The sequence below is a fragment of the Oncorhynchus kisutch genome, unplaced genomic scaffold (assembly GCF_002021735.2).
Source record: "Oncorhynchus kisutch isolate 150728-3 unplaced genomic scaffold, Okis_V2 Okis03b-Okis08b_hom, whole genome shotgun sequence".
Lineage (NCBI taxonomy): Eukaryota > Metazoa > Chordata > Actinopteri > Salmoniformes > Salmonidae > Oncorhynchus > Oncorhynchus kisutch.
The window spans coordinates 19,794,465-19,820,535 of NW_022261980.1; the positions used below are offsets into that span (position 1 = coordinate 19,794,465).

Sequence of the window (26,071 nt, forward strand, 5' to 3'; positions counted from 1 at the left end):
ATAGTATCTCGCTAGCTCCTGCTTGGCTCTGCCCACCTCCTTGCTTGTTCTGCCCAATATGACTAATTGGTTCCCATTTGAAACGATGGGCTATGGTCTATCTTGGTTTAGATATGAAAATCTTTGGTTAGAGTTTTGGGCAAGTAACCAGCAGGTAGCCTAGTGGTTAGAGTGCTGGGCTAGTAACCGGCAGGTAGTCTAGTGGTTAGAATGTTGGGCTAGTAACTGGCAGGGAGCATAGCGGTTAGAGTGTTGGGCTAGTAACCAGCAGGTAGCCTAGTGGTTAGAGCGTTGGACTAGGAACCAGCAGTTAGCGTAGTGGTTAGAGTGTTGGGCTAGTAACAGGCAGGTAGCCTACTAGTTAGAGCGTTGGACTAGTAACCAGCAGGTAGCCTAGTGGTTAGAACGTTGGACTAGTAACCGGTAGGTAGCCTAGCGGTTAGAGTGTTGGGCTAGTAACCGGCAGGTAGCCTAGCGGTTAGAGTGTTGGGCTAGTAACCGGCAGGTAGCCTAGTGGTTAGAGTGTTGGGCTAGTAACCGGCAGGTAGCCTAGAGGGTTAGAGTGTTGGGCTAGTAACCGGCAGGTAGCCTAGCGGTTAGAGTGTTGGGCTAGTACCTGGCAGGTAGCCTAGCGGTTAGAGTGTTGGACTAGTAACCAGCAGGTATCCTAGGGTTTAGAGTGTTGGGCCAGTAACCGGCAGGTAGCCTAGTTGTTAGAGCGTTGGACTAGTAACCAGCAGGTATCCTAGGGGTTTGACTGTTGGGCTAGTAACAGGCAGGTAGCCTAGTGGTTAGAGCATTTGGCTAGTAACCAGCAGGTAGTCTAGTGGTTAGAGTGTTGGGCTAGTAACCGGCAGGTAGCCTAGGGGTTAGAGCGTTGGACTAGTAACCAGCAGGTATCCTAGGGTTTAGAGTGTTGGGCCAGTAACCGGCAGGTAGCCTAGTTGTTAGAGCGTTGGGCTACTAACCGGTAGGTAGCCTAGTGGCTAGAGCGTTGGACTAGTAACAGGCAGGTAGCCTAGTGGTTAGAGCGTTGGGCTAGTAACCAGCAGGTAGTCTAGTGGTTAGAGTGTTGGGCTAGTAACCGGCAGGTAGCCTAGGGGTTAGAGCGTTGGACTAGTAACCGGCAGGTAGCATAGCGGTTAGTGTTGGGCTAGTAACCGGCAGGTAGCCTAGCGGTTAGAGTTTTGGGCTAGTAACCGGCAGGTAGCCTGGCGGTTAGAGTGTTGGGCTAGTAACCGGCAGGTAGCCTAGGGGTTAGAGTGTTGGGCTAGTAACCGACAGGTAGCCTAGTGGTTAGAGCGTTGGACTAGTAACCGACAGGTAGCATAGTGGTTAGTGTTGGGCTAGTAACCGGCAGGTAGCCTAGTGGTTAGAGTGTTAGGCTAGTAACCGACAGGTAGTCTAGTAGTTAGAGCGTTGGACTAGTAACCAGCCGGTAGCCTAGTGGTTAGAGTGTTGGGCTAGTAACCGGCAGGTAGCCTAGGGGTTAGAGTGTTGGGCTAGTAACCGGCAGGTAGCCTAGTGGTTAGAGTGTTGGGCAAGTAACTGGCAGGTAGCCTAGTGTTTAGAGTGTTGGGATAGTAACCGGCAGGTAGCCTAGTGGTTAGAGTGTTGGGCTAGTAACCGGCAGGTAGCCTAGTGGTTAGAGTGCTGGGCTAGTAACCGGCAGGTAGCCTAGGGGTTAGAGTGTTGGACTAGTAACCGGCAGGTAGCATAGTGGTTAGTGTTGGGCTAGTAACCGGCAGGTAGCCTAGTGGTTAGAGCATTTGACTAGTAACCAGCAGGTAGCCTAGTGGTTAGAGTGTTGGGCTAGTAACCGGCAGGTAGCCTCGCGGTTAGAGTGTTGGGCTAGTAACCGACAGGTAGCCTAGGGGTTAGAGCATTGGACTAGTAACCGGCAGGTAGCATAGCGGTTAGTGTTGGGCTAGTAACCGGCAGGTAGCCTAGTGGTTAGAGTGTTGGGCTAGTAACCGGCATGTAGCCTAGTGGTTAGAGTGCTGGGCTAGTAACCGGAAGGTAGCCTAGGGGTTAGTGTTGGGCTAGTAACCGGCAGGTAGCCTAGTGGTTAGAGTGTTGGGCTAGTAACCAATAGGTAGCCTAGGGGTTAGAGCGTTGGACTAGTAACCGTTAGGTAGCATAGTGGTTAGTGTTGGGCTAGTAACCGGCAGGTAGCCTAGTGGTTAGAGCATTGGACTAGTAACCGACAGGTAGCATAGCGGTTAGTGTTGGGCTAGTAACCGGCAGGTAGCCTAGTGGTTAGAGTGTTGGGCTAGTAACCGACAGGTAGCCTAGGGGTTAGAGCATTGGACTAGTAACCGGCAGGTAGCATAGCGGTTAGTGTTGGGCTAGTAACCGGCAGGTAGCCTAGTGGTTAGAGTGTTGGGCTAGTAACCGGCATGTAGCCTAGTGGTTAGAGTGCTGGGCTAGTAACCGGAAGGTAGCCTAGGGGTTAGTGTTGGGCTAGTAACCGGCAGGTAGCCTAGTGGTTAGAGTGTTGGGCTAGTAACCAATAGGTAGCCTAGGGGTTAGAGCGTTGGACTAGTAACCGTTAGGTAGCATAGTGGTTAGTGTTGGGCTAGTAACCGGCAGGTAGCCTAGTGGTTAGAGTTTTTGGCTAGTAACCGACAGGTAGCCTAGCGGTTAGAGTGTTGGGCTAGTAACCGGCAGGTAGCCTAGTGGTTAGAGTGTTGGGCTAGTAAACAGCAGGTAGCCTAGGGGTTAGAGTGTTGGACTAGTAACTGGCAGGTAGCCTAGGGGTTAGAGTGTTGGGCTAGTAACCGGCAGGTAGCCTAGTTGTTAGAGCGTTGGATTAGTAACCAGCCGGTAGCCTAGTGGTTAGAGTGTTCGGCTAGTAACCGGCAGGTAGCCTAGTGGTTAGAGCGTTGGACTAGTAACCAGCCGGTAGCCTAGTGGTTAGAGTGCTGGGCTAGTAACCGGCAGGTAGCCTAGGGGTTAGAGTGTTGGGCTAGTAACCAGCAGGTAGCCTAGCGGTTAGAGTGTTGGGCTAGTAACGGGCAGGTAGCCTAGTGGTTAGAGCGTTGGACTAGTAACCGGCAGGTAGCCTAGTGGTTAGAGTGTTGGGCTAGTAACCGGCAGGTAGCCTAGCGGTTAGAGTGTTGGGCTAGTAACCGACAGGTAGCCTAGGGGTTAGAGCGTTGGACTAGTAACCGGCAGGTAGCCTAGGGGTTAGTGTTGGGCTAGTAACCGGCAGGTAGCCTAGGGGTTAGTGTTGGGCTAGTAACCGGCAGGTAGCCTAGTGGTTAGAGTTTTGGGCTAGTAACCAATAGGTAGCCTAGGGGTTAGAGCGTTGGACTAGTAACCGTTAGGTAGCATAGTAACCAGCAGGTAGCCTAGTGGTTAGAGTGCTGGGCTAGTAACCGGAAGGTAGCCTAGGGGTTAGTGTTGGGCTAGTAACCGGCAGGTAGCCTAGTGGTTAGAGTGTTGGGCTAGTAACCAATAGGTAGCCTAGGGGTTAGAGCGTTGGACTAGTAACCGTTAGGTAGCATAGTGGTTAGTGTTGGGCTAGTAACCGGCAGGTAGCCTAGTGGTTAGAGCATTGGACTAGTAACCGACAGGTAGCATAGCGGTTAGTGTTGGGCTAGTAACCGGCAGGTAGCCTAGTGGTTAGAGTGTTGGGCTAGTAACCGACAGGTAGCCTAGGGGTTAGAGCATTGGACTAGTAACCGGCAGGTAGCATAGCGGTTAGTGTTGGGCTAGTAACCGGCAGGTAGCCTAGTGGTTAGAGTGTTGGGCTAGTAACCGGCATGTAGCCTAGTGGTTAGAGTGCTGGGCTAGTAACCGGAAGGTAGCCTAGGGGTTAGTGTTGGGCTAGTAACCGGCAGGTAGCCTAGTGGTTAGAGTGTTGGGCTAGTAACCAATAGGTAGCCTAGGGGTTAGAGCGTTGGACTAGTAACCGTTAGGTAGCATAGTGGTTAGTGTTGGGCTAGTAACCGGCAGGTAGCCTAGTGGTTAGAGTTTTTGGCTAGTAACCGACAGGTAGCCTAGCGGTTAGAGTGTTGGGCTAGTAACCGGCAGGTAGCCTAGTGGTTAGAGTGTTGGGCTAGTAAACAGCAGGTAGCCTAGGGGTTAGAGTGTTGGACTAGTAACTGGCAGGTAGCCTAGGGGTTAGAGTGTTGGGCTAGTAACCGGCAGGTAGCCTAGTTGTTAGAGCGTTGGATTAGTAACCAGCCGGTAGCCTAGTGGTTAGAGTGTTCGGCTAGTAACCGGCAGGTAGCCTAGTGGTTAGAGCGTTGGACTAGTAACCAGCCGGTAGCCTAGTGGTTAGAGTGTTGGGCTAGTAACCGGCAGGTAGCCTAGCGGTTAGAGTGTTGGGCTAGTAACCGGCAGGTAGCCTAGGGGTTAGAGTGTTGGGCTAGTAACCAGCAGGTAGCCTAGCGGTTAGAGTGTTGGGCTAGTAACGGGCAGGTAGCCTAGTGGTTAGAGCGTTGGACTAGTAACCGGCAGGTAGCCTAGTGGTTAGAGTGTTGGGCTAGTAACCGGCAGGTAGCCTAGCGGTTAGAGTGTTGGGCTAGTAACCGACAGGTAGCCTAGGGGTTAGAGCGTTGGACTAGTAACCGGCAGGTAGCCTAGGGGTTAGTGTTGGGCTAGTAACCGGCAGGTAGCCTAGGGGTTAGTGTTGGGCTAGTAACCGGCAGGTAGCCTAGTGGTTAGAGTTTTGGGCTAGTAACCAATAGGTAGCCTAGGGGTTAGAGCGTTGGACTAGTAACCGTTAGGTAGCATAGTAACCAGCAGGTAGCCTAGTGGTTAGAGTTTTGGGCTAGTAACCGGCAGGTAGCCTAGCAGTTAGAGTGTTGGGCCAGTAACCGAAAGGTCTCTAGTTCAAATCCCCAAGTTTACAAGGTGAAAAATCTGTTGATGTGCCCTTAAACAAGCCACTTAATCCTAATTGCCCCAGGATCACCGTTGATTATGGCAGACCTTGGCCTTGATCACATTCTCCTAGGGTGTCTCAGGGTGAGTTGGGGTATCAAATATTTTGGTCACAAGCAGCGAATACAACAGGTGGTGAATTTATAATGAAATACGAAAAACATGTTTTCAATTCATACCTTTGTATTAATACGTACTTGTATCTGCGTTAAAAATAGGACCAATACAAGTACCCACCTAATTATTAATATTGGTCAGAGCTGGTGAAAGGTAATGCACTGCTTCATAGGGAACAGACGACCATTTTGGATGTGATTGTTCCCGAAGTGTGACATGATCCTGTGTCCACAGTGGTTTGGGAACCTGGTGACTCTGAGATGGTGGAATGACCTATGGCTGAACGAGGGCTTTGCCAGCTACGTGGAGTATCTAGGAGCTGACTACGCTGAACCCACGTGGAACATCGTAAGACTGATCACCCTCACAGGAGGATTAATCTGATCATATAGAGTACAGTAAGACTGATCACCCTTACAGGAGGATTGATCTGATCATATAGAGTACAGTAAGACTGATCACTCTCCCTCTCTCTCCCTAGAAAGAGCAGACCATCCTGAATGATGTCCACAAGGTGTTTGCTGTGGACGCCCTGGCCTCATCTCATCCTCTGTCCCGGAAAGAGGAGGAAGTCAACCAGCCTGACGAGATCAGTGAGATGTTCAACACCATCTCCTACAGCAAGGTTCTCTATGTTCTAGAACATCTCCTACAGCAAGGTTCTCTATGTTCTAGAACATCTCCTACAGCAAGGTTCTCTATGTTCTAGAACATCTCCTACAGCAAGGTTCTCTATGTTGTAGACCATCTCCTACAGCAATGTTCTATGTTCTAGACCATCTTCTACAGCAAGGTTCTCTATGTTCTAGACCATCTCCTACAGCAAGGTTCTCTATGTTGTAGACCATCTCCTACAGCAATGTTCTATGTTCTAGACCATCTTCTACAGCAAGGTTCTCTATGTTCTAGAAAATCTCCTACAGCAAGGTTCTCTATGTTCTAGAAAATCTCCTACAGCAAGGTTCTCTATGTTGTAGACCATCTCCTACAGCAATGTTATATGTTCTAGACCCTCTTCTACAGCAAGGTTCTCTATGGTTCTCCATGTTCTAGACCATCTCCTACAGCAAGGTTCTCTATGGTTCTCCATGTTCTAGACCATCTCCTACAGCAAGGTTCTCTATGGTTCTCCATGTTCTAGACCATCTCCTACAGCAATGTTCTATGTTCTAGACCATCTCCTACAGCAAGGTTCTCCATGGTTCTCCATGTTCTAGACCATCTCCTACAGCAAAGTTCTCCATGGTTCTCAACGTTTAAAGACCCGAAGAAAGCATGCCTCCCACCCCTTCCCATCCCACCCAGAAACGTATCATTGCCCCTCCAACCCATCCATCCCTTGATTCAACCAGTAGATTCCCTCAAATCGCCCCCTCCCTCCCCCAAAATGACCAGACACCCCCACCCCCCACACACCTTCCCCGTGGGCCTGGAATCAAAGAACATAATACAAGTCGAAATAAATATCTGTAACTGGTTTGTGTGTGTTGGGCTTTAGCTGCAATTATTCTTCAAGACAATCCCACATCATATGGAGGAATATGCCGACCGACCTGAGGAATGTGCCGACCAACCTGAGGAATGTGCCGACCAACCTGAGGAATGTGCCGACCAGGGGACACAGTGAACAGTTGGGGACAATTTCCTCATACAATATTTCCTTGGTGTTAAATACATTCTGTGAACAAACTTAAAATGTATATGTTGATGGTTCGGATTACGGGATGCCAAAATCACATTTTTCCATATCCTGTTCCAGTTAAAGGGTGGTTCAGATTAAATTAAATCTGTGGACCAGGTAGAATAGAGTGTTTGTTGAGAACGCGCTAACACAGTTAACAAGATGTTCAACACCATCACCTACTGCAAGGTTTTTCTCTGTTCTAGACCACATATACAACAGAGACTGGTAGAGAGTATCTCACTGTAAAACACAAGCTGGGAGATACATGGTTACACCTTCTCTCTAGTGTTGTAGGGAGATCCATGGTTACACCTTCTCTCTCTGGTGTAGTAGGGAGATCCATGGTTACACCTTCTCTCTCTGGTGTAGTAGGGAGATCCATGGTTACACCTTCTCTCTCTAGTGTAGTAGGGAGATCCATGGTTACACCTTCTCTCTGGTGTAGTAGGGAGCTCCATGGTTACACCTTCTCTCTGGAGTAGTAGAGAGCTCCATGGTTACACCTTCTCTCTAGTGTAGTAGTGAGCTCCATGGTTACACCTTCTCTCTCTAGTGTAGTAGGGAGCTCCATGGTTACACCTTCTCTCTCTGGTGTAGTAGGGAGATCCATGGTTACACCTTCTCTCTAGTGTTGTAGGGAGCTCCATGGTTAAACCTACTCTCTGGTGTAGTAGAGAGCTCCATGGTTACACCTTCTCTCTCTCTGGTGTAGTAGGGAGATCCATGGTTACACCTTCTCTCTCTGGTGTAGTAGGGAGATCCATGGTTACACCTTCTCTCTCTGGTGTAGTAGGGAGATCCATGGTTACACCTTCTCTAACCATGGAGCTCTCTACTACTCCAGAGAGAAGGTGTAACCATGGAGCTCCCTACTACACCAGAGAGAAGGTGTAACCATGGATATCCCTACTACACTCTAGTGTTGTAGGGAGCTCCATGGTTAAACCTACTCTCTGGTGTAGTAGAGAGCTCCATGGTTACACCTTCTCTCTCTCTGGTGTAGTAGAGAGCTCCATGGTTACACCTTCTCTCTCTGGTGTAGTAGAGAGCTCCATGGTTACACCTTCTCTCTAGTGTAGTAGGGAGCTCCATGGTTACACCTTCTCTCTCTGGTGTAGTAGAGAGCTCCATGGTTACACCTTCTCTCTGGTGTAGTAGGGAGATCCATGGTTACACCTTCTCTCTCTGGTGTAGTAGAGAGCTCCATGGTTACACCTTCTCTCTCTGGTGTAGTAGAGAGCTCCATGGTTACACCTTCTCTCTAGTGTAGTAGGGAGCTCCATGGTTACACCTTCTCTAGTGTAGTAGGGAGCTCCATGGTTACACCTTCTCTCTCTGGTGTAGTAGGGAGCTCCATGGTTACTCCTTCTCTCTCTGGTGTAGTAGGGAGATCCATGGTTACACCTTCTCTCTCTAGTGTAGTAGGGATATCCATGGTTACACCTTCTCTCTGGTGTAGTAGGGAGCTCCATGGTTACACCTTCTCTCTGGAGTAGTATAGAGCTCCATGGTTACACCTTCTCTCTAGTGTAGTAGTGAGCTCCATGGTTACACCTTCTCTCTCTGGTGTAGTAGGGAGCTCCATGGTTACTCCTTCTCTCTCTGGTGTAGTAGGGAGATCCATGGTTACACCTTCTCTCTCTAGTGTAGTAGGGAGATCCATGGTTACACCTTCTCTCTGGAGTAGTAGAGAGCTCCATGGTTACACCTTCTCTCTAGTGTAGTAGTGAGTTCCATGGTTACACCTTCTCTCTCTGGTGTAGCAGGGAGCTCCATGGTTACACCTTCTCTCTGGTGTAGTAGGGAACCCCATGGTTACACCGTCTCTCTCTGGTGTAGTAGGGAGCTCCATGGTTAAACCTTCTCTCTAGTGTAGTGTGTAGTAGCGAGCTCCATGGTTACACCTTCTCTCTCTAGTGTAGTAGGGAGCTCCATGGTTACACCTTCTCTCTCTGGTGTAGTAGGGTGCTCCATGGTTACACCTTTTCTCTAGTGTTGTAGGGAGCTCCATGGTTAAACCTACTCTCTGGTGTAGTAGAGAGCTCCATGGTTACACCTTCTCTCTAGTGTAGTAGGGAGCTCCATGGTTACACCTTCTCTCTAGTGTAGTAGGGAGCTCCATGGTTACACCTTCTCTCTAGTGTAGTAGAGAGATCCATGGTTACACCTTCTCTCTCTGGTGTAGTAGGGAGCTCCATGGTTACACCTTCTCTCTGGTGTAGTAGAGAGCTCCATGGTTACACCTTCTCTCTAGTGTAGTAGGGAGCTCCATGGTTACACCTTCTCTCTCTGGTGTAGTAGAGAGCTCCATGGTTACACCTTCTCTCTCTGGTGTAGTAGGGAGATCCATGGTTACACCTTCTCTCTCTGGTGTAGTAGGGAGCTACATGGTTAAACCTTCTCTCTAGTGTAGTAGGGAGCTCCATGGTTACACCTTCTCTTTGGTGTAGTAGGGAGCTCCATGGTTACACCTTCTCTCTGGTGTAGTAGTGAGCTCCATGGTTACACCTTCTCTCTCTGGTGTAGTAGGGAGCTCCATGGTTACACCTTCTCTCTGGTGTAGTAGGGAGCTCCATGGTTAAACCTTCTCTCTCTCTGGTGTAGTAGGGAGCTCCATGGTTACATCTACTCTCAAGTAAAGAGGTCCCAGAATATTTGTTGATCTGATTGGAAAAAAACCTTAAACTCCAATGTGACTGTTTTTCACTTTCTCAAATCCTGTGATCTCTTCCACCCAGGGTGCTGCAGTTCTGAGGATGCTTTCTGAGTTCCTGACAGAGCCGGTCTTCGCCAGAGGACTTAGTGTGAGTATTGTTACAATTTATTAACCAGAGGACTCACTGTGAGCATAGTTACAGTATATTAACCAGAGGACTCACTGTGAGTGTAGTTACAGTATATTAACCAGAGGACTCACTGTGAGTATAGTTACAGTATATTAACCAGAGGACTCACTGTGAGTATAGTCACAGTATATTAACCAGAGGACTCATTGTGAGTATATTAACCAGAGGACTCACTGTGAGTATACTAACCAGAGGACTCACTGTGAGTGTAGTTACAGTATATTAACCAGAGGACTCACTGTGAGTGTAGTTACAGTATATTAACCAGAGGACTCACTGTGAGTATAGTTACAGTATATTAACCAGAGGACTTACTGTGAGTATAGTTACAGAAGTCATCAGAGGTGGTCTACAGTATGTTGTCCAGGGGTCAGATGAGGTCGGTGGAGACAGCAGGGAATCAACCGACATCATGACACTTCTACCACTTCTCTCTCTCTCTCTCGCTCACTCTCACTCTCTCTCTCTCTCTCTCTCTCTCTCTCTCTCTCTCTCTCTCTCTCTCTCCCTCCTCTCTCTTTCCCTCCCGCTGCCTCTTTCCCCCTCTCCCCCTCTCTCTCTCAGTCATACCTGAATGAGTTTGCCTTCAACAACACAGTGTATTCAGATCTCTGGGATCATCTTCAGAAAGTAAGTTCTATTTTCTACCATTTATACAGTATAAATAGACCTCTATACTCTCTCTGTGATCTGTATACTATCTCTATGATCTGTATACTATCTCTATGATCTCCCTCTCTCCTCTCTGGGATCATCTTCACCATGGATACAGTATGATAAATAAACCTCTATACTATCTCTATGATCTGTATACTATCTCTGTGATCTCCCTCTCTCCTCTCTGGGATCATCTTCACCATGGATACAGTATAAATAAACCTCTATACTATCTCTATGATCTGTATACTATCTCTATGATCTGTATACTATCTCTATGATCTCCCTCTCTCCTCTCTGGGATCATCTTCACCATGGATACAGTATAAATAAACCTCTATACTATCTCTATGATCTGTCTACTATCTCTATGATCTGTATACTATCTCTATGATCTCCCTCTCTCCTCTCTGGGATCATCTTAACCATGGATACAGTATGATAAATAGACCTCTATTCTATCTCTATGATCTGTCTACTATCTCTACGATCTGTATACTATCTCTATGATCTCCCTCTCTCCTCTCTGAGATCATCTTAACCATGGATACAGTATGATAAATAGACCTCTATTCTATCTCTATGATCTGTCTACTATCTCTATGATCTGTATACTATCTCTATGGTCTCCCTCTCTCCTCTCTGGGATCATCTTCACCATGGATACAGTATGATAAATAGACCTCTATTCTATCTCTATGATCTGTCTACTATCTCTATGATCTGTATACTATCTCTATGGTCTCCCTCTCTCCTCTCTGGGATCATCTTCACCATGGATACAGTATGATAAATAAACCTCTATACTATCTCTATGATCTGTCTACTATCTCTATGATCTCCCTCTCTCCTCTCTGGGATCATCTTCACCATGGATACTGTATGATAATTAAACCTCTATACTCTCTCTATGATCTGTATACTATCTCTATGATCTGTATACTATCTCTATGATCTCCCTCTCTCCTCTCTGGGATCATCTTCACCATGGATACAGTATGATAAATAAACCTCTATACTCTCTCTATGATCTGTCTCTCTATTATCTCATTTTCAATCTACAATTAGCTTTCTACTAAAATGAGTATTAAATATAATTGGGTATTGTGTGTGGAAAACCCCCTGTGGTTGAAATATGTTTTGAATGACCCTAGAGATGGTGCCGTTGTACTCTCTATCATTAAATCTGTCTTGAACGACCCTAGAGATGGTGCTGTTGTACTCTCTATCATTAAATCTGTCTTGAACGACCCTAGAGATGGTGCTGTTGTACTCTCTATCATTAAATCTGTCTTGAGCGACCCTAGAGATGGTGCCGTTGTACTCTCTATCATTAAATCTGTCTTTAACGACCCTAGAGATTGTACCGTTGTACTCTCTATCATTAAATCTGTCTTGAGCGACCCTAGAGATGGTGCCGTTGTACTCTCCTTCATTAAATCTGTCTTGAACGACCCTAGAGATGGTGCCTTTCTACTCTCTATCATTAAATCTGTTCTGAACGACCCTAGAGATTGTGCCGTTGTACTCTCTATAATTAAATCTGTCTTGAACGACCCTAGAGATGGTGCCGTTGTACTCTCTATCATTAAATCTGTCTTGAACGACCCTAGAGATGGTGCCGTTGTACTCTCTATCATTAAATCAGTCTTGAGCGACCCTAGAGATTGTGCCGTTGTACTCTCTATAATTAAATCTGTCTTGAACGACCCTAGAGATGGTGCCGTTGTACTCTCTATCATTAAATCTGTCTTGAACGACCCTAGAGATGGTGCCGTTGTACTCTCTATCATTAAATCAGTCTTGAGCGACCCTAGAGATTGTGCCGTTGTACTCTCTATCATTAAATCTGTCTTGAACGACCCTAGAGATGGTGCCTTTCTACTCTCTATCATTAAATCTGTTCTGAACGACCCTAGAGATGGTGCCGTTGTACTCTCTATCATTAAATCTGTCTTGAATGACCCTAGAGATGGTGCCGTTGTACACTCCTTCATTAAGGTGTTGTTATGTGTTCCATCCTCTGACAGGCAGTCCTCACCACTCCAGGGATGAGTCTACCTCACACAGTGCATGACATCATGAACCGCTGGATCCTTCAGATGGGCTTCCCAGTGGTTACCATAGATACGGCCACGGGACACATTACCCAGAAGCACTTCCTCCTGGACCCTGACTCTGTAGTGGACAGACCCTCTCCATACAAGTAAATATTCTTCTTGAGCTAATTTCTGTGATGCTGTTTTACCATAGACCAGGGGTGGCAGGTAGCATAGAGGTTAAGAGCGTTGGGCCAGTGACTGAAAGGTTGCCGTTTGTAATCCCCGAGCCGTTCTGCCCAGTTAACCCCTAACAACAAGGCAGTTAAGCTCCAAAACAATGCAGTTAACCCCCAACAACAAGGCAGTTAACCCCCAAAAACAATGCAGTTAACCCCCAACAACAAGGCAGTTAACCCCCAACAACAAGGCAGTTAACCCCCAACGACAAGGCAGTTAACCCCGAACAACAAGTCAGTTAACCCCCAACAACAAGGCAGTTAACCCCCAACAACAAGGCAGTTAACCCTGAACAACAAGGCAGTTAACCCCCAACAACAAGTCAGTTAACCCCCAACAACAAGGCAGTTAACCCTGAACAACAAGGCAGTTAATCCCCAACAACAGGGAAGTTAACCCCCAACAGCAAGGCAAGTAACCCCCTGCAGCAAGGCAGTTCGTTAACCCCCAACAACAAGGCAATTGGTTAACCCCCAACAACAAGGCAATTAGTTAACCCCCAACAACAAGGCAGTTAACCCCCAACAACAAATAAAATAAAATAAAATAAAATAAAATGTTATTTGTCACATACACATGGTTAGCAGATGTTAATGCGAGTGTAGCGAAATGCTTGTGCTTCTAGTTCCGACAATGCAGTAATAACCAACAAGTAATCTAGCTAACAATTCCAAAACTACTGTCATACACTTGTGTGTATAAGGGGATAAAGAATATGTACATAAAGATATATGAGTGAGTGATGGTACAGAGCGGCATAGGCAAGATACAGTAGATGGTATCGAGTACAGTATATACATATGAGATGAGTATGTAAACAAAGTGGCATAGTTAAAGTGGCTAGTGATACATGTATTACATGAAGATGCAGTAGATGATATAGAGTACAGTATATACGTATACATATGAGATTAATAATGTAGGGTATGTAAACATTATATTAGGTAGCATTGTTTAAAGTGGCTAGTGATATATTTTACATCATTTCCCATCATTTCCCATTATTAAAGTGGCTGGAGTTGAGTCAGTGTGTTGGCAGCAGCCACTCAATGTTAGTGGTGGCTGTTTAACAGTCTGATGGCCTTGAGATAGAAGCTGTTTTTCAGTCTCTCGGCCCCAGCTTTGATGCACCTGTACTGACCTCACCTTCTGGATGATAGCGGGGTGAACAGGCAGTGGCTCGGGTGGTTGTTGTCCTTGATGATCTTTATGGCCTTCCTGTAACATCGGGTGGTGTAGGTGTCCTGGAGGGCAGGTAGTTTGCCCCCGGTGATGCGTTGTGCAGACCTCACTACCCTCTGGAGAGCCTTACGGTTGTGGGCGGAGCAGTTGCCGTACCAGGCGGTGATACAGCCCGCCAGGATGCTCTCGATTGTGCATCTGTAGAAGTTTGTGAGTGCTTTTGGTGACAAGCCGAATTTCTTCAGCCTCCTGAGGTTGAAGAGGCGCTGCTGCGCCTTCTTCACGATGCTGTCTGTGTGGGTGGACCAATTCAGTTTGTCTGTGATGTGTATGCCGAGGAACTTAAAACTTGCTACCCTCTCCACTACTGTTCCATCGATGTGGATAGGGGGGTGTTCCCTCTGCTGTTTCCTGAAGTCCACAATCATCTCCTTAGTTTTGTTGACGTTGAGTGTGAGGTTATTTTCCTGACACCACACTCCGAGGGCCCTCACCTCCTCCCTGTAGGCCATCTCGTCGTTGTTGGTAATCAAGCCTACCACTGTTGTGTCGTCCGCAAACTTGATGATAGAGTTGGAGGCGTGCGGGGCTCAGAACGCATACCCTTGTGGGGCACCAGTGTTGAGGATCAGCGGGGTGGAGATGTTGTTGCCTACCCTCACCACCTGGGGGCGACCCGTCAGGAAGTCCAGTACCCAGTTGCACAGGGTGGGGTCGAGACCCAGGGTCTCGAGCTTGATGACGAGCTTGGAGGGTACTATGGTGTTAAATGCCAAGCTGTAGTCGATGAACAGCATTCTCACATAGGTATTCCTCTTGTCCAGATGGGTTAGGGCAGTGTGCAGTGTGGTTGAGATTGCATCGTCTGTGGACCTATTTGGGCGGTAAGCAAATTGGAGTGGGTCTAGGGTGTCAGGTAGGTTGGAGGTGATATGGTCCTTGACTAGTCTCTCAAAGCACTTCATGATGACGGAAGTGAGTGCTACGGGGCGGTAGTCGTTTAGCTCAGTTACCTTAGCTTTCTTGGGAACAGGAACAATGGTGGCCCTCTTGAAGCATGTGGGAACAGCAGACTGGGATAGGGATTGGTTGAATATGTCCGTAAACACACCAGCCAGCTGGTCTGCGCATGCTCTGAGGGCGCGGCTGGGGATGCCGTCTGGGCCTGTAGCCTTGCGAGGGTTAACACATTTAAATGTTTTACTCACCTCGGCTGCAGTGAAGGAGAGGCCGCATGTTTTGGTTGCAGGCCATGTCAGTGGCACTGTATTGTCCTCAAAGCGGGCAAAAAAGTTATTTAGTCTGCCTGGGAGCAAGAAATCCTGGTCCGTGACGGGGCTGGTTTTCTTTTTGTAATCCGTGATTGACTGTAGACCCTGCCACATACCTCTTGTGTCTGACCCGTGAATTGAGATTCTACTTTGTCTCTATACTGACGCTTAGCTTGTTTGATTGCCTTGCGGAGGGAATAGCTACACTGTTTGTATTCGGTCATGTTACCGGTCACCTTGCCATGATTAAAAGCAGTGGTTCGCGCTTTCAGTTTCACGCGAATGCTGCCATCAATCCACGGTTTCTGGTTTGGGAATGTTTTAATCGACATCTTCAACGCACGTTCTAATGAACTCGCACACCGAATCAGCGTATTCGTCAATGTTGTTGTCTGACGCAATACGAAACATATCCCAGTCCACGTGATGGAAGCAGTCTTGGAGTGTGGAATCAGATTGGTCAGACCAGCGTTGAACAGACCTCAGCGTGGGAGCTTCTTGTTTTAGTTTCTGTCTGTAGGCAGGGATCAACAAAATGGAGTCGTGGTCAGCTTTTCCGAAAGGAGGGTGGGGCAGGGCCTTATATGCGTCGCGGAAGTTAGAATAGCAGTGATCCAAGGTTTTGCCAGCCCTGGTTGCGCAATCGATATGCTGATACAATTGAGGGAGTCTTGTTTTCAGATTAGCCTTGTTAAAATCCCCAGCTACAATGAATGCAGCCTCAGGATGTATGGATTCCAGTTTGCAAAGAGTCAAATAAAGTTCGTTCAGAGCCATCGATGTGTCTGCTTGGGGGGGAATATATACAGCTGTGATTACAATCGAAGAGAATTCCCTTGGTAGATAATGCGGTCGACATTTGATTGTGAGGAATTCTAAATCAGGTGAACAGAAGGACTTGAGTTCCTGTATGCTTTTGTGACCACATCACATCTCGTTAGCCATAAGGCATACGCCCCCGCCCCTCTTTTTACCAGAAAGATGTTTGTTTCTGTCGACGCGATGCGTGGTAAACCAGCTGGCTGCACCGACTCCGATAGCGTCTCTCCAGTGAGCCATGTTTCCGTGAAGCAAAGAACGTTACAGTCTCTGATGTCCCTCTGAAATGCTACCCTTGCTCAGATTTCATCAACCTTGTTGTCAAGAGACTGGACATTGGCGAGAAGTATACTGGGGAGTGGTGCACGATGTGCCCATCTCCGGAGTCTGACCAGAAGACCGCTACGTTTCCCTCTTTTACGAAGTCGTTTTTTTGGGTCGCCGGCTGGGATCCATTCCGTTGTCCTGGGTGAAAGGCAGAACACAGGATCCGCTTTGCGAAAGTCATATTCTTGGTCGTACTGATGGTGAGTTGACGCTGATCTTATATTCAGTAGTTCTTCTCGACTGTATGTAATGAAACCTAAGATGACCTGGGGTACCAATGTAAGAAATAACACATAAAAAAACAAAAAACTGCATAGTTTCCTAGGAACGCGAAGCGAGGCGGCCATCTCTGTCGGTGCCGGAAGTTCAGTTAAGGCAGTTAACCCCCAACAACAGGGTAGTTAAACCCCAACAGCAAGGCAGTTAACCCCCAACAGCAAGGCAAATAACCCCCAACACCAAGCCAGCTAAACCCCAACAGCAAGGCAGTTAACCAACCCCCTGCAGCAAGGCAGTTAGTTAACCCCCTGCAGCAAGCCAGTTAGTTAACCCCCTGCAGCAAGGCAGTTAACCAACCCCCTGCAGCAAGGCAGTTAACCGACCCCCTACAGCAAGGCAGTTAACCAACCCCCTGCAGCAAGGCAGTTAACCGACCCCCTGCAGCAAGGCAGTTAACCAACCCCCTGCAGCAAGGCAGTTAACCAACCCCCTGCAGCAAGGCAGTTAACCGACCCCCTGCAGCAAGGCAGTTAACCAACCCCCTGCAGCAAGGCAGTTAACCGACCCCCTGCAGCAAGGCAGTTAACCAACCCCCTGCAGCAAGGCAGTTAACCGACCCCCTGCAGCAAGGCAGTTAGTTAACCCCCTGCAGCAAGGCAGATAGTTAACCCCCTGCAGCAAGGCAGTTAGTTCACCCCCTGCAGCAAGGCAGTTAGTTAACCCCCCGCAGCAAATCAAATCAAATGTATTTATATAGCCCTTTGTACATCAGCTGATATCTCAAAGTGCTGTACAGAAACCCAGCCTAAAACCCCAAACAGCAAGCAATGCAGGTGTAGAAGCACAGTGGCTAGGAAAAACTCCCTAGGAAGGCCAAAACATAGGAAGAAACCTATAGAGGAACCAGGCTATGTGGGGAGGCAAGTCCTCATCTGGCTGTGCCGGGTGGAGATTATAACAGAACATGGCCAAGATGTTCAAATGTTCATAAATGACCAGCATGGTCAAATAATAATAATCACAGGCAGAACAGTTGAAACTGGAGCAGCAGCACAGCCAGGTGGACTGGGGACAGCAAGGAGTCATCATGTCAGGTAGTCCTGAGGCATGGTCCTAGGGCTCAGGTCCTCCGAGAGAGAGAAAGAAAGAGAGAATTAGAGAGAGCATACTTAAATTCACACAGGACACCGGATAGGACAGGAGAAGTACTCCAGATATAACAAACTGACCCTAGCCCCCGACACATAAACTCCTGCAGCATAAATACTGGAGGCTGAGACAGGAGAGGTCAGGAGACACTGTGGCCCCATCCGATGACACCCCCAGACAGGGCCAAACAGGAAGGATATTACCCCACCCACTTTGCCAAAGCACAGCAAGGCAGTTAGTTAACCCCCAACAACAAGGCAGTTAGTTAGCCCCCAACAGCAAGGCAGTTAGTTAACCCCCAACAACAAGGCAGTTAGTTAACCCCCAACAGCCTGGGGTTAAGGAGGGGTTTGTACATACTGGGGTTAAGCAGGGGTTAGTACAGCCTGGGGTTAAGGACGGGTTAGTATAGTCTGGGGTTAAGGAGGGGTTAGTATAGTCTGGGGTGAAGGAGGGGTTAGTACAGCCTGGGGTTAAGGAGGGGTTAACACAGCCTGGGGTTAAGGAGGGGTTAGTACAGCCTGGGGTTAAGGACGGGTTAGTATAGTCTGGGGTTAAGGAGGGGTTAGTATAGTCTGGGGTGAAGGAGGGGTTAGTACAGCCTGGGGTTAAGGAGGGGTTAGTACAGCCTGGGGTTAAGGAGGGGTTAGTATAGTCTGGGGTTAGTACAGCCTGGGGTTAGTACAGTCTGGGGTTAAGGAGGGGTTAGTACAGCCTGGGGTTAAGGAGGGGTTATTACATACTGGGGTTAGTACAGCCTGGGGTTAAGGAGGGGTTAGTACAGCCTGGGGTTAGTACAGCCTGGGGTTAAGGAGGGATTAGTACAGCCTGGGGTTAAGGAGGGGTTAGTACAGCCTGGGGTTAAGGATGGGTTAGTACAGCTTGGGGTTAAGGAGGGGTTAGTACAGCCTGGGGTTAGTACAGCCTGGGGTTAAGGAGGGGTTAATACAACCTGGGGTTAGTACAGCCTGGGGTTGAGGAGGGGTTAGTATAGTCTGGGGTTAAGAAGGGGTTAGGGTTAGGGTTAGTACAGCCTGGGGTTAAGTAGGGGTTAGTATAGTCTGGGGTTAAGGAGGGGTTAGTACAGCCTGGGGTTAAGGAGGGGTTAGTACAGCCTGGGGTTAAGGAGGGGTTAATACAACCTGGGGTTAGTACAGCCTGGGGTTAAGGAGGGGTTAGTATAGTCTGGGGTTAAGGAGGGGTTAGTATAGTATGGGGTTAGTTTAGACTGGGGATAAGGAGGGGCTAGTATAGTCTGGGGTTAAGGAGGGGTTTGTTTAGACTAGGGTTAAGGAGAGGTTCGTACATACTGGGGTTAAGGAGGGGTTAGTTCAGCCTGTGGTTAAGGAGGGGTTAGTACAGCCTGGGGTTAAGGAGGGGTTAGTATAGTCTGGGGTTAGTATAGTCTGGGGTTAGTACAGCCTGGGGTTAGTACAGTCTGGAGTTAAGGAGGGATTAGTACAGCCTGTGGTTAAGGAGGGGTTAGTACAGCCTGGGGTTAAGGAGGAGTTAGTATAGTCTGGGGTTAGTACAGCCTGGTGTTAAGGAGGGGTTAGTACAGCCTGGGGTTAAGGAGGGATTAGTACAGCCTGGAATTAAGGGGGAGTTAGTATAGTCTGGGGTTAGTACCGCCTGGGGTTAAGGAGGGGTACGTACAGCCTGGGGTTAAGGAGGGGTTAGTACAGCCTGGGGTTGAGGAGGGGTTAGTACATACTGGGGTTAAGGAGGGGTTAGTATAGTCTGGGGTTAAGGAGGGGTTAGTACATACTGGGGTTAGTACAGCCTGGGGTTAAGGAGGGGTTAGTACAGTCTGGGGTTAGTACAGCCTGGGCTTAAGGAGGGGTTAGTACACTCTGGAGTTAAGGAGGGGTTAGTACAGTCTGGGGTTAAGGAGGGGTTAGTTTAGCCTTGGGTTAAGGAGGGGTTAATACATTCTGGGGTTAGCACAGCCTGGGGTTAGTATAGTCTGGGGTTAAGGAGAGGTTTGTACAGCCTGGGGTTAAGGAGGGGTTAGTACAGCCTGGGGTTAGTATAGTCTGGGGTTAGTACAGCCTGGGGTTAGTACAGCCCGGGGTTAAGGAGGGGTTAGTACAGCCCGTGGTTAGTATAGTCTGGGGTTAGTACAGCCTGGGGTTAGTATAGTCTGGGGTTAAAGAGGGGTTAGTTCAGCCTGGGGTTAAGGAGGGGTTAGTACAGCCTGGGGTTAAGGAGGGGTTAGTACAGCCTGGGGTTAGTATAGTCTGGGGTTAAGGAGGGGTTAGTTCAGCCTGAGGTTAAGGAGGGGTTGGTACAGCCTGGGGTTAGTATTGTCTGGGGTTAAGGAGGGGTTGGTACAGTCTGGGGTTAAGAAGGGGTTAGTACAGCCTGGGGTTGAGGAGGGGTTAGTACATACTGGGGTTAGTACAGCCTGTGGTTAGTATAGTCTGGGGTTAAGGAGGGGTTGGTACAGCCTGGGGTTAGTATAGTCTGAGGTTAAGGATGGGTTAGTATAGTCTGGGGTTAAGGAGGGGTTAGTGCAGCCTGGGTTTAAGGAGGGGTTAGTACAGCCTGGGGTTAAGGAGGGGTTAGTACAGCCTGGGGTTAGTTTAGACTGGGGATAAGGAGGGGTTAGTATAGTCTGGGGTTAAGGAGGGGTTAGTACAGCCTGGGGTTAAGGAGGGGTTAGTATAGTCTGGGGTTAGTACAGCCTGGGGTTAGTACAGTCTCGGGTTAAGGAGGGGTTAGTACATACTGGGGTTAGTACAGCCTGGGGTTAAGGAGGGGTTAGTACAGCCCGTGGTTAGTATAGTCTGGGGTTAGTACAGCCTGGGGTTAGTATAGTCTGGGGTTAGTACAGCCTAGGGTTAGTACAGCCTGGGGTTAAGGAGGGGTTAGTACAGCCCGTGGTTAGTATAGTCTGGGGTTAGTACAGCCTGGGGTTAGTATAGTCTGGGGTTAAAGAGGGGTTAGTTCAGCCTGGGGTTAAGGAGGGGTTAGTACAGCCTGGGGTTAAGGAGGGGTTAGTACAGCCTGGGGTTAAGGAGGGGTTAGTACAGTCTGGGGTTAGTACAGCCTGGGCTTAAGGAGGGGTTAGTACACTCTGGAGTTAAGGAGGGGTTAGTACAGTCTGGGGTTAAGGAGGGGTTAGTTTAGCCTTGGGTTAAGGAGGGGTTAATACATTCTGGGGTTAGCACAGCCTGGGGTTAGTATAGTCTGGGGTTAAGGAGAGGTTTGTACAGCCTGGGGTTAAGGAGGGGTTAGTACAGCCTGGGGTTAGTATAGTCTGGGGTTAGTACAGCCTGGGGTTAGTACAGCCCGGGGTTAAGGAGGGGTTAGTACAGCCCGTGGTTAGTATAGTCTGGGGTTAGTACAGCCTGGGGTTAGTATAGTCTGGGGTTAAAGAGGGGTTAGTTCAGCCTGGGGTTAAGGAGGGGTTAGTACAGCCTGGGGTTAAGGAGGGGTTAGTACAGCCTGGGGTTAGTATAGTCTGGGGTTAAGGAGGGGTTAGTTCAGCCTGAGGTTAAGGAGGGGTTGGTACAGCCTGGGGTTAGTATTGTCTGGGGTTAAGGAGGGGTTGGTACAGTCTGGGGTTAAGAAGGGGTTAGTACAGCCTGGGGTTGAGGAGGGGTTAGTACATACTGGGGTTAGTACAGCCTGTGGTTAGTATAGTCTGGGGTTAAGGAGGGGTTGGTACAGCCTGGGGTTAGTATAGTCTGAGGTTAAGGATGGGTTAGTATAGTCTGGGGTTAAGGAGGGGTTAGTGCAGCCTGGGTTTAAGGAGGGGTTAGTACAGCCTGGGGTTAAGGAGGGGTTAGTACAGCCTGGGGTTAGTTTAGACTGGGGATAAGGAGGGGTTAGTATAGTCTGGGGTTAAGGAGGGGTTAGTACAGCCTGGGGTTAAGGAGGGGTTAGTATAGTCTGGGGTTAGTACAGCCTGGGGTTAGTACAGTCTCGGGTTAAGGAGGGGTTAGTACAGCCTGGGGTTAAGGAGGGGTTATTACATACTGGGGTTAGTACAGCCTGGGGTTAAGGAGGGGTTAGTACAGCCTGGGGTTAGTACAGCCTGGGGTTAAGGAGGGATTAGTACAGCCTGGGGTTAAGGAGGGGTTAGTACAGCCTGGGGTTAAGGATGGGTTAGTACAGCTTGGGGTTAAGGAGGGGTTAGTACAGCCTGGGGTTAGTACAGCCTGGGGTTAAGGAGGGGTTAATACAACCTGGGGTTAGTACAGCCTGGGGTTGAGGAGGGGTTAGTATAGTCTGGGGTTAAGAAGGGGTTAGGGTTAGGGTTAGTACAGCCTGGGGTTAAGTAGGGGTTAGTATAGTCTGGGGTTAAGGAGGGGTTAGTACAGCCTGGGGTTAAGGAGGGGTTAGTACAGCCTGGGGTTAAGGAGGGGTTAATACAACCTGGGGTTAGTATAGCCTGGGGTTAAGGAGGGGTTAGTATAGTCTGGGGTTAAGCAGGGGTTAGTATAGTATGGGGTTAGTTTAGACTGGGGATAAGGAGGGGCTAGTATAGTCTGGGGTTAAGGAGGGGTTTGTTTAGACTAGGGTTAAGGAGAGGTTCGTACATACTGGGGTTAAGGAGGGTTTAGTTCAGCCTGTGGTTAAGGAGGGGTTAGTACAGCCTGGGGTTAAGGAGGGGTTAGTATAGTCTGGGGTTAGTATAGTCTGGGGTTAGTACAGCCTGTGGTTAGTACAGTCTGGAGTTAAGGAGGGGTTAGTACAGCCTGGGGTTAAGTATGGGTTAGTATAGCCTGGGGTTAAGGAGGAGTTAGTATAGTCTGGGGTTAGTACAGCCTGGTGTTAAGGAGGGGTTAGTACAGCCTGGGGTTAAGGAGGGATTAGTACAGCCTGGAATTAAGGGGGAGTTAGTATAGTCTGGGGTTAGTACCGCCTGGGGTTAAGGAGGGGTACGTACAGCCTGGGGTTAAGGAGGGGTTAGTACAGCCTGGGGTTAAGGAGGGGTTATTACATACTGGGGTTAGTACAGCCTGGGGTTAAGGAGGGGTTAGTACAGCCTGGGGTTAGTACAGCCTGGGGTTAAGGAGGGATTAGTACAGCCTGGGGTTAAGGAGGGGTTAGTACAGCCTGGGGTTAAGGATGGGTTAGTACAGCTTGGGGTTAAGGAGGGGTTAGTACAGCCTGGGGTTAGTACAGCCTGGGGTTAAGGAGGGGTTAATACAACCTGGGGTTAGTACAGCCTGGGGTTGAGGAGGGGTTAGTATAGTCTGGGGTTAAGAAGGGGTTAGGGTTAGGGTTAGTACAGCCTGGGGTTAAGTAGGGGTTAGTATAGTCTGGGGTTAAGGAGGGGTTAGTACAGCCTGGGGTTAAGGAGGGGTTAGTACAGCCTGGGGTTAAGGAGGGGTTAATACAACCTGGGGTTAGTATAGCCTGGGGTTAAGGAGGGGTTAGTATAGTCTGGGGTTAAGCAGGGGTTAGTATAGTATGGGGTTAGTTTAGACTGGGGATAAGGAGGGGCTAGTATAGTCTGGGGTTAAGGAGGGGTTTGTTTAGACTAGGGTTAAGGAGAGGTTCGTACATACTGGGGTTAAGGAGGGTTTAGTTCAGCCTGTGGTTAAGGAGGGGTTAGTACAGCCTGGGGTTAAGGAGGGGTTAGTATAGTCTGGGGTTAGTATAGTCTGGGGTTAGTACAGCCTGTGGTTAGTACAGTCTGGAGTTAAGGAGGGGTTAGTACAGCCTGGGGTTAAGTATGGGTTAGTATAGCCTGGGGTTAAGGAGGAGTTAGTATAGTCTGGGGTTAGTACAGCCTGGTGTTAAGGAGGGGTTAGTACAGCCTGGGGTTAAGGAGGGATTAGTACAGCCTGGAATTAAGGGGGAGTTAGTATAGTCTGGGGTTAGTACCGCCTGGGGTTAAGGAGGGGTACGTACAGCCTGGGGTTAAGGAGGGGTTAGTACAGCCTGGGGTTGAGGAGGGGTTAGTACATACTGGGGTTAAGGAGGGGTTAGTATAGTCTGGGGTTAAGGAGGGGTTAGTACATACTGGGGTTAGTACAGCCTGGGGTTAAGGAGGGGTTAGTACAGCCTGTGGTTAGTATAGTCTGGGGTTAGTACAGCCTGGGGTTAGTATAGTCTGGTGTTAGTACAGCCTGGGGTTAGTACAGCCTGGGGTTAAGGAGGGGTTAGTACAGCCCGTGGTTAGTATAGTCTGGGGTTAGTACAGCCTGGGGTTAGTATAGTCTGGGGTTAAAGAGGGGTTAGTTCAGCCTGGGGTTAAGGAGGGGTTAGTACAGCCTGGGGTTAAGGAGGGGTTAGTACAGCCTGGGGTTAGTATAGTCTGGGGTTAAGGAGGGGTTAGTTCAGCCTGAGGTTAAGGAGGGGTTGGTACAGCCTAGGGTTAGTATTGTCTGGGGTTAAGGAGGGGTTGGTACAGTCTGGGGTTAAGAAGGGGTTAGTACAGCCTGGGGTTGAGGAGGGGTTTCTACATACTGGGGTTAGTGCAGCCTGTGGTTAGTATAGTCTGGGGTTAAGGAGGGGTTGGTACAGCCTGGGGTTAGTATAGTCTGAGGTTTAGGATGGGTTAGTATAGTCTGGGGTTAAGGAGGGGTTAGTACAGCCTGGGTTTAAGGAGGGGTTAGTACAGCCTGGGGTTAAGGAGGGGTTAGTACAGCCTGGGGTTAGTTTAGACTGGGGATAAGGAGGGGTTAGTATAGTCTGGGGTTAAGGAGGGGTTTGTACATACTGGGGTTAAGGAGGGGTTTGTACATACTGGGGTTAAGGAGGGGTTAGTACAGCCTGGGGTTAGTTTAGACTGGGGATAAGGAGGGGTTAGTACAGCCTGGGGTTAAGGAGGGGTTAGTACAGCCTGGGGTTAGTACAGCCTGGGGTTAAGGAGGGGTTAGTACAGCCTGGGGTTAAGGACGGGTTAGTACAGCCTGGGGTTAGTTTAGACTGGTGTTAAGGAGGGGTTTGTACAGCCTGGGTTTAAGGAGGGGTTAGTACAGCCTGGGGTTAGTTTAGACTGGGGATAAGGAGGGGTTAGTACAGTCTGGGGTTAAGGAGGGGTTAGTACAGCCTGGGGTTAGTACAGCCTGGGGTTAAGGAGGGGTTAGTACAGCCTGGGGTTAGTACAGCCTGGGGTTAGTACAGCCTGGGGTTGAGGAGGGATTAGTACAGCCTGGGGTTAGTACAGCCTGGGGTTAGTACAGCCTGGGGTTAAGGAGGGATTAGTACAGCCTGGGGTTAAGGACGGGTTAGCACAGTCTGGGGTTAAGGAGGGTTTTGTACATACTGGGGTTAAGGAGGGGTTAGTACAGCCTGGGGTTAAGGAGGGGTTAGTACAGCCTGGGGTTAGTACAGCCTGGGTTTAAGGAGGGGTTAGTACAGCCTGGGGTTAAGGAGGGGTTAGTACAGCCTGGGGTTAGTTTAGACTGGGGTTAAGGAGGGGCTAGTACAGTCTGGGGTTAAGGAGGGGTTTGTACAGCCTAGGGTTAAGGACAGGTTAGTACATCCTGGGGTTAGTATAGTCTGGGGTTAAGGAGGGGTTAGTTCAGCCTGAGGTTAAGGAGGGGTTGGTACAGCCTGGGGTTAGTATTGTCTGGGGTTAAGGAGGGGTTGGTACAGTCTGGGGTTAAGAAGGGGTTAGTACAGCCTGGGGTTGAGGAGGGGTTAGTACATACTGGGGTTAGTACAGCTTGTGGTTAGTATAGTCTGGGGTTAAGGAGGGGTTGGTACAGCCTGGGGTTAGTATAGTCTGAGGTTAAGGATGGGTTAGTATAGTCTGGGGTTAAGGAGGGGTTAGTACAGCCTGGGTTTAAGGAGGGGTTAGTACAGCCTGGGGTTAAGGAGGGGTTAGTACAGCCTGGGGTTAGTTTAGACTGGGGATAAGGAGGGGTTAGTATAGTCTGAGGTTAAGGAGGGGTTTGTACAGCCTGGGGTTAAGGAGGGGTTTGTACATACTGGGGTTAAGGACGGGTTAGTACATACTGGGGTTAGTTTACACTGGGGATAAGGAGGGGCTAGTATAGTCTGGGGTTAAGGAGGGGTTTGTACAGCCTAGGGTTAGTTTAGACTGGGGATAAGGAGGGGTTAGTACAGCCTGGGTTTAAGGAGGGGTTAGTACAGCCTGGGGTTAGTTTAGACTGGTGTTAAGGAGGGGTTTGTACAGCCTGGGTTTAAGGAGGGGTTAGTACAGCCTGGAGTTAGTTTAGACTGGGGATAAGGAGGGGTTAGTACAGTCTGGGGTTAAGGAGGGGTTAGTACAGCCTGGGGTTAGTACAGCCTGGGGTTAAGGAGGGGTTAGTACAGCCTGGGGTTAGTACAGCCTGGGGTTAGTACTGCCTGGGGTTAAGGAGGGATTAGTACAGCCTGGGGTTAGTACAGCCTGGGGTTAAGGAGGGGTTAGTACAGCCTGGGGTTAGTACAGCCTGGGGTTAAGGAGGGGTTAGTACAGCCTGGGGTTAGTACAGCCTGTGGTTAATGACGGGTTAGTACAGTCTGGGGTTAAGGAGGGGTTTGTACATACTGGGGTTAAGGAGGGGTTAGTACAGCCTGGGGTTAGTACAGCCTGGGTTTAAGGAGGGGTTAGTACAGCCTGGGGTTTAGGAGGGGTTAGTACAGCCTGGGGTTAGTTTAGACTGGGGTTAAGGAGGGGCTAGTATAGTCTGGGGTTAAGGAGGGGTTTGTACAACC

General features: G+C 48.9%; 1 protein-coding gene across 4 annotated transcripts in view; it reads left to right on the top strand.

Annotated features, from left to right (window-relative positions):
- Nucleotides 1–26,071, top strand: part of LOC109883464 (AP-3 complex subunit sigma-2) — a 117,888-nt gene that overhangs the window by 73,367 nt on the left and 18,450 nt on the right. For all 4 annotated transcript variants that reach the window (XM_031812531.1, XM_031812528.1, XM_031812530.1 and 1 more), the window contains exons 7-11: nucleotides 5,245–5,358; nucleotides 5,492–5,635; nucleotides 9,433–9,498; nucleotides 10,105–10,170; nucleotides 12,228–12,403. In XM_031812531.1, the coding sequence (XP_031668391.1) occupies nucleotides 5,245–5,358; nucleotides 5,492–5,635; nucleotides 9,433–9,498; nucleotides 10,105–10,170; nucleotides 12,228–12,403 (566 nt within the window). The remainder of the gene's footprint in view (nucleotides 1–5,244; nucleotides 5,359–5,491; nucleotides 5,636–9,432; nucleotides 9,499–10,104; nucleotides 10,171–12,227; nucleotides 12,404–26,071) is intronic.